Source organism: Saccostrea echinata, unplaced genomic scaffold, assembly GCF_033153115.1.
Source record: "Saccostrea echinata isolate AGI-Se365-2 ecotype Australia unplaced genomic scaffold, CSIRO_AGI_Sech_v1 ptg000022l, whole genome shotgun sequence".
Classification (NCBI taxonomy): domain Eukaryota; kingdom Metazoa; phylum Mollusca; class Bivalvia; order Ostreida; family Ostreidae; genus Saccostrea; species Saccostrea echinata.
In genome coordinates, this window is record NW_026889771.1 from 15,269,804 (window position 1) to 15,277,901 (window position 8,098).

Consider the following 8,098-nt stretch of genomic DNA (forward strand, 5'->3'; position numbering starts at 1 on the left):
ATACATAGGAACTACTTTAAAAATTCTCTTTTCAAGAACAGGAAAGCCATGATTAGGCATTTATATGGAAGCATCCTCAGGTAGTGTAGGGTAAAATGGAGCTTCAATGAGTTGTCAAGTTTTTACTTAGGAATATATAGGAAAAAGACTGCTGATGAAAAACAAGAATGGCCATAATTACTCAGGTGAGCATGTGGCCCATTGGCCTCTTGATTCCATATTCACATGATAATGGTAAAAAAGTAACTTGTCTGATCAAACATTGACTTGTCCAATCACAAAATGAACTGGACACAATCTGACACAGCTGGACCTCCACAAAAATAATAACATTTATGTCTCCTTTTGACTAAGATCTGTCTTAAGATCAAAAATTGCACCATTTCACAAAACTGTCATATCTTATGATTATCTTAAGATCTATCGTAATCTTAAGACAACTAGATACCTGTCTTAAGTCTAAAGTGAAACTAGCAACAGTATATCTTTTGGCTAAAAACCAAAGGATATTTAAAGAAAACGGTTTTTAGAGATAGAACAATCCTTTGGACTATATCAAGCCACTCGGAACAATGACACCCCCCCCCCCCCCCATAAATTGCTTCTTAAGGCCATATATATATGTACATGTAAGTAAGATCCAGATATCATATATAACTTTATTCAAAATTGTTTAATTTTGAATTCAATACCCTGCAAGAACATCACAGTTTCTATGACCAAACATTGTTAACTTTATATGCAATTTTTAAAATTGCTAATGTAATTCGAGATACATGTATTTTATTTATTGATATGTTAAGTAAACACATTTTATATATATAAATAAAAATATGAAATATATGCATTTTTATGGATTGGACAAGTCCCTCCCATGAAAGTAAAAAAAAAATTGAACTTCTGTGTTGCTATCTTGCATTTTTAAGACATTCATTATACTTTAATTTATTTTGTTACATTGTGGTGATTTTTTTTTTTTTTTTTTTTTTTTTTTTTTTAGAAATTTGAAAGTTAACATTTCTTTCAGTCTTATCAAGTTAGATGAAAATCAAATAGTTTTAATTCTTGGGGTATCCCTCATTAATCCACTGGAATGTGGATGAAAATTCAATATATTTACTGTTGTAGCATTTGAAGCTGCATGTAGTATACATGCTTTCTTCATGCTTTCTTAATAGCAGTTGAAACTGTAAAATTTTGATTAGAAATTGTACCGTTATTTCATTTCTGAGTTCTGAATCATCTGTTAGCATTGTTTTTTTGTTGCAGTAGTTGAAGCTTTTCAGAGACACCTTCATCGAATTTTATGAACGAATTTCGAACATGATTTGGTGTTTCAAAAGGATTCATTGCTCAAATCATTCATTATTTGCAAAGGTTTAGATACACTAGTAGATTAATTAAAAGTAGTATCACATATGTTTGATCAGCAACTACTATTTTCTGAGCAAAAACACTTTTAAGCAAATTTTATTCAATAATTTTTTTGTGATGAAATTAATTCAAATTTAGTTTTTATGACCCCTACCTCCCCCCCCCCCCCCCAACACACACACCAACACACACACACACATACAAAGTACATTAAAGTTGATGCAATAATGGGCGATCAAAGTTTTACTTAGGAATACATAAGAAAAATCTTTAAAAGTCTTCTTCTCAAGAACAGCAGAGCCATGGTTGGTCATATTTATAAGGAAGCATCCTCAGGTAGTGTAGATTCAAGTTTGTTCAAATCATGACCCCAGGGGGTAGGGTGGGGCCACAATAGGCGATCAAAGCTTTACATAGGAATACATAGAAAAAATCATTAAAAAATCTTCTCAAGAACAGCAAAGCCATGATTGGTCATATTTATATGGAAGCATTCTTAGGTAATGTAGATTTAATTTTGTTCAATTCATGTCCTCAGGGGGTAGGGTGGGGCCACAATGGGAGATCAAAGTTTTGCATATGAATACATCAGAAAAATCTTTAAAAATCTTGTTCTCAAGAACAGCAACCATGATTAGATATATTTATATGGAAGTATCCTCAGGTAGTGTAGATTCAAGTTTGTTCACATCATGCCCCCTGGGGATAGGGTGGAGCCACAATGTGTGATCAAAGTTTAGCATAGGAATACATAGGAAAAAAATCTTTAAAAATCTTCTTCACAAAAACAGCACAGCCATGATTGGTCATAATAATATAAAAACATCCTCAGGTAATGTAGATTTAAATTTGTTCAAATCATGACCCCCAGGAGAATAGAGGGGCCATAACTGGGGATCATAGTTATACAAAGGAATATAAAGGATATATCAATAAAAATGTTCATCTTAAGAACAGCAAAGCCATTATGTGTCATTCAAAAGCATCCCTAGGAACTGAAAATTCAAGTGTTCAAATCACCCCCCCCCCCTTTCCTGGAACCACTTGTACATTTATACTTTTTTATACCGAACTGATTTCTGCTTTTTCCTAGCCAAAGTGCTCAGGTGAGCGATGTGGCCGCTGGGCCTCTTGTTTTTTTGTTGTTTTTTTTAATCAATTTATAAGCTAGTTGACAAAAAGGAAATAAACTGAAGTGTTCATCAGCAAATTTAACCAAAAACAGAGAGAGATCCCTTGAAAACAAGCAATATTAGTAAAAATATATCACAGTCAAGCCTTTGTTTTCACAGTCATTAAAGTGAACAATTAATAAATTAGTGACAATTGAGGATACCTATAATAAGCCTGGAGCCTGGAGATATTTCTCTCTCTATTGATGGCAGAGGATATATTTCTTGCTTCAATGAATAAAATAGTGTAACATACATACATTTTTTGTAAAACTAAAAACTAGATGTGAAGCATTTATATTTTAGACCAATTTTTTAAAATTAAAAAAATGTTCATCTGTTCATATTTAAAACATTTTAAAATCATTTGCAAGAGTCTAACAAAATGTTAATATGATCTTGGCCCTATAGTTGCTTATAATACAATTTTCAGAAAGAAATAAAACTGTTTTAGAACATAATTGTATTCTTTGGAGTCACCAAGTCATACATTATTGTGATCTTTTGAAAGAGCAATTACTGAGAATAGATGGTTTGACATGGTGATGGAATCTGTGACTGTGGAATGACGTATGACATATTTTCCCTTCCGGTTATTCCATTGGCCACCATTTTGAAGGTCAAGCCAGTGAATTTTCTTCTTGTTTGTTTGTTGTTTCACTCATATGGAGATGCCATCACTTCCCAGTGGAGGGCTGCAAATTTTGACCTATACTTGGCACTCATGGCCTATGTGCAGTGACAGATCTTTTTTGTGTCAGCACCTATTGCAAAACCCACGTTTGACATTTCATTTTTATGAACATTTACTGCGGTTTATACAGTCTCATCCAAAGGATGGGTCTCCACATCCTGCAGTGGATTCAAACCCATGACGTAAGGATCTACTCCTTACACTGTGACTCTAGAGCAAGCGCTCTAACCACTGCACCACTCGGGCAACTTCCTCTTTGAGCAACCGATTTTAATAATGTATATCAGAAACACAAGGGCAAAAATCTTTAAAATACTAAAATTATGAATTAAAGGAAGCCTTTGTCAACATATATTCGTAGGAAAAACTGTGCTATCTTCACATTGTCCAGTATGACATGTTTAAATTGGATGAATAATGAAAGAATCTGGGCTTGGTGACCTCTAGTATGGCGACCAAAGGGGAAATAATTCTCGCTAAAATCGCACCTATTGAAAACTATCTATATTTGAAAGACGTAGGATAGCATTAAAAAAATGATCTAAAATTTTCCACAAATAGTCTTAAAGACATTTAGATAATTAATTAATAATAAACTAATTGATTAAAATTTATTCCTCCTTTTTGCTACAGAATGGAGAGACATCATCACGGCCACTATCTACCATCCAGTCATGAACCCATGGAAGTTGATCTGGACAACAATACAATCCAACCAATCCAGCCTGTGAACATCAGACTGCCCACATATAGCCGCCAGTCTAGCCCTTCTCCATTGAGATTGTCCAGACATAATGCAGAGGAACAGCCGCACTTTGGTACTTCACCACTGAGGACCCTAAGGGATCGTGCGAGTAGGCCATATCCTACAAGGAGGCAAGTTAAGAGAACCAACCCACCCCATCTACAGACACTGCATAGAAGTGCCCCACAACTGACTAGTGTCCAGTCGAAGATGACAAAATCACCTACTAAGCCTGCACAAAAGACATCCATTCCACAGTCACAGATTCCATCACCATATGTTACCCGATCCAGTATTCAGTGCCCCTCTCCTCTTGTGAACCTGCAGCAGAATCCTAAATATCTGACAAGGTCTCAGGTAAAATTAGGGAAGCAGAGAAAGGATGATCATTGTGTACTTCATGGAAAGCTTGTTCTGAGGAAAGAAAAGCCCAAGGCTCCAAACTTCCAGTCCACTCCTAAGATACCAAGATCTCAGCTGGTCAACAAACTGGTTTCTCAAGCAACAGATGCAAAACCAAAGCAAAGTCTCTCCAAACTACTTGCCCAATCCAAATGCAGAACTCCCAAAAGGGGCAAAAACTCTTCCAACACACATGATCTCTCCACTGGGGCTAAGAGATGTATAACAACTGACAACTCTCCAGCCAAGAGCAAAAGGGGCAAATCAAGTGCAGCCAAGAGCAAAAGAGGCAAATCAAATGCAACCAAAATTAAGTGTGAACTAAAGGATGCAGACATCAAGAAGACCAAGCAAGGTGGAATAATGACAAGGATGAGAAATTTAGCATCAAGCATCCAGCAGAGGTTCTCTAAGAAAAGAAAGCAAGGTCAACAGGATTTGGATACAGCAAACTCTTCCACTTGTGATGCTCCACTTGAAGTTGTAGATTCTGAGCAGAAAAGAGTACGTTTTGCAGGGACTACTGAAGCAATGGACACTTCATTGCCTGTTACCTGTTTTGGGAGCTACAAAGTAAAAATAACAAAAAAGCCTCTCAAATCAGATGGAAAACAAACCAAAAAGGTCACCATAGCCTTTCCAAGGAAATCCAAACAGCTGGATACAAAGAGCACTATCTCCAGGGCAAATCCTATGACCTCAACCCAACAGAAGTCCACATCAGTTAAAACCACTGCCTACTGTTGTGAAACCAAAGAACACACAATGGATGCCAATGTATCTGCTCCTGGAGAGAAGTCTTCTCAAACCACAGCTGATTTAATATCTGATAGACCCGTGTCTCCAACTGCCAACATAAAGTCTACACTACCACAGTCATCAAAGAAAACAAAATCCACACCAGCACCAACGTCAACACCAAAAGAAGGACTGGTATCAGTGACCACAAACCTGAAGACCCCTAGCAAGGCAGCAATGAAAAGATCCAATAACTTCAAAATACTGTCTCCTTCCCCAATGATTTCACTTCCAAATGCTACCTCTCAGACATCAACAGAAGCACTGGGGACATCACCTAAAGTATCAACAATAAGAAAAGGGGAGCCAATGTCAATTTCATCACCACCATCAAAGGATTTCGAGTCAACAACAACCCTGCCATCAATGTCTGCAGAAGAGTGTTCAAAGTTCACAGCAGAAACATCATTATGTTCAAAACAGACAGCATCAACATCATCCAAAGAAGCAATTTCTTTACTACCTGTAAATCGAGGAGTAGTGCCTTCAACAGAACTCCAAGTCCAAGACATTGCAACCACAAAGCCACAATCAGCAGGAAACGTGGCAGAAAATTCATCTGAGATGTCTTTGTCCACCAGAGCATCACTGTTAACTTCCTCTTTGGAGATGTTGCAACCAGTTCCAACTATGGCAGGTGCAAATATTTCATCATCAACAACAGTAGCATCAAAGCCAGTGCCTCCAGAGCTCCTAGCCTTAAACCTTATGCCTTCACAATCAATGGTTTCAGCACAACCTGACCAAGGTTCTTCAGCAACTGTGCCTCTTGCTGTTTCACCATCAGATTTTCACCAAGCAGAGTCTTATCTTCAGAAAACTGATTCACAAGGAAAACATCCAGCAATGAATCCAGTAAATCAGTGCCAGATTATAGACCCATCAACTAAACATCAGGCTATCAAAGATATAGGAAAAGACCTGCCACAAATATCCACTCAGCTCCCTGTTATTTCATCAGCATCAGCCATGTCTACTACTCAGCAGCAGATAGACTTCACAGTGAAAAATGTGCAAAATGTTGATCCAGTCTTCAGGGGCCTGTTTACCCAAGCAGCTTCAACTTCAGTTTTACATCCTGTATCCTCCTCTTTACCTACAATGATTGCATCTTGTCACATGAACAACTATATGGCTGGAACCAATGGAATCATGCCATCAGCTTTAACACAGAGGATGACTTACACAACTCCAGCTGAAAATGTAATGTCTACCATGGCCGAACCATCATTCAACAAACCATCATGCCTCTATGAGGGTGCAGCATTCACTAGACTTAACCCATCCATGGCAATTCAGGAATTGACCAGGCCTCTGTCCATCATGATCCCAGATTACAATCCCACGTACAGAATGAACAACTATAACTCTTCACTCTACAAACACTTTGGTACTTTCCACAGTAGCTACATCCAGTATGGAACTGCTAATCCAGTGATGACACAAACAGCACTGCCAAGGTTTCAACAAGAACAACCAAATATTTCAACATGGTATTCCAATCTACAGTCATGTCCAGAGGACTTGTTAATGCAAAGAAAGGTTCATGAGGAAAGGGCTTTTGGACCTCCAGATCTGATGTGCCATGAAACTCTTGAAGACAACGATGAAGTATGCCAGGCCACAAGGAAAGAATTGATGACACAGACTGCTCTATCCATACCAAGTGAAATTAGTCTTCCTGTGTTGTCAATGGATGACCTTGTTGATGGAGGAATAGCACTGTCCAGTTCCTCAAGTAAAGCCGCTTCTTCTCAGGAAACCAGTGGTATTGTTAAAGAATGGAGTGCCTCCAGCCATCTTGATTCATCCAAGGATCAGACTCTCTCATCTTTGTGTAGTCAACCCTCAGTCTCCCAATTGCAGAGGAAGCCAACTCAGCATGGAAAGAAGACAAAATTGGTGATTCCCAGTATTCGCAGCAACCAAACTGAGACAAACCTTAACATGGACATGTGCTCAATAGAGGGATTACTACAAGTGCCAAAGTCAAAGAAAAGACTCTTCACTGATGATGCTACATGGCCAGAAAGAAAAAGGCAGAGGACTTCACCTAGAAAGCTTCCACAATCAACCAGTATAAAAAGGGCCCCTAGTCCCCAGCCAGCCTGGACGGAGAATTGTTCCGATTGCATTCATGTAGAGAGAATCCTAGGGGATAGACCATACACTCTTCTGAATAATGTCAACAGTCTCGTATTTTCCAGCAAATCCACCAAAGAAATCATCAACGAGTACTATGATTCTCCCATTTTCTATCGATCCAGAGGAAAGCCACACCTAGTTGCAAGAGATCTTGTGTGGCGTCTCTTCAGTGTATTAGAACTGTATGGAAATCGCTTCAACACTCTGGATTCTTCTATCACTGATGCTATTCATCTAAGTGTTCTGGACAAAACCCAGTGTAGTGAACAGACTTGGAGAAGAAAATGCATCTCTTTTGTCAACCGCTCCATTCAGCATTTCTTCCGTGTTCATTTTCGCAGGTTTGAGGCCTATCTCAAACACCGGTGTGATCCTAGTCTATGTTAAAAAACAGAAGTGACAATGTTTGAGTCAGTGTAGAAAGACTTGTCTAGGCAGGATTCCTTAATGAACTGAATAAACTTGAAACATTCTTCCTTACTATTGTGTTCAGCAAATGGTTTGACTGTATTAAATCCATCCTTGGTGTCAATTGATAAGGAAACCGTATTGATGATTACATGGCAGAATATGCTTAATTTGCATTTTATCATTCCCTTAATTGTGTCTGTCATGTTGATTGTTGATGATTTTAATTGTTGCCAAAACTTGCAATATTGTGATTTTGTTTGATTCTATCATGTTGATTATTGTTGAAATTAACTCTGAATGTTGTGATTTTGTTTTACTTTTTTTAAAACATTGTTATAATGTTTATTCCATAGTTTA

The 8,098-nt window shown here is 37.8% G+C and overlaps 1 protein-coding gene across 1 annotated transcript; it reads left to right on the plus strand.

Moving 5' to 3' along the window:
* Positions 1–3,899: 3,899 nt before the first annotated feature.
* Positions 3,900–7,761, plus strand: LOC133190740 (uncharacterized). Its single transcript, XM_061326428.1, has one exon. It carries the CDS (start codon positions 3,923–3,925, stop codon positions 7,715–7,717), a length of 3,795 nt encoding a protein of 1,264 aa, XP_061182412.1. The 5' UTR covers positions 3,900–3,922; the 3' UTR covers positions 7,718–7,761.
* Positions 7,762–8,098: the final 337 nt, after the last annotated feature.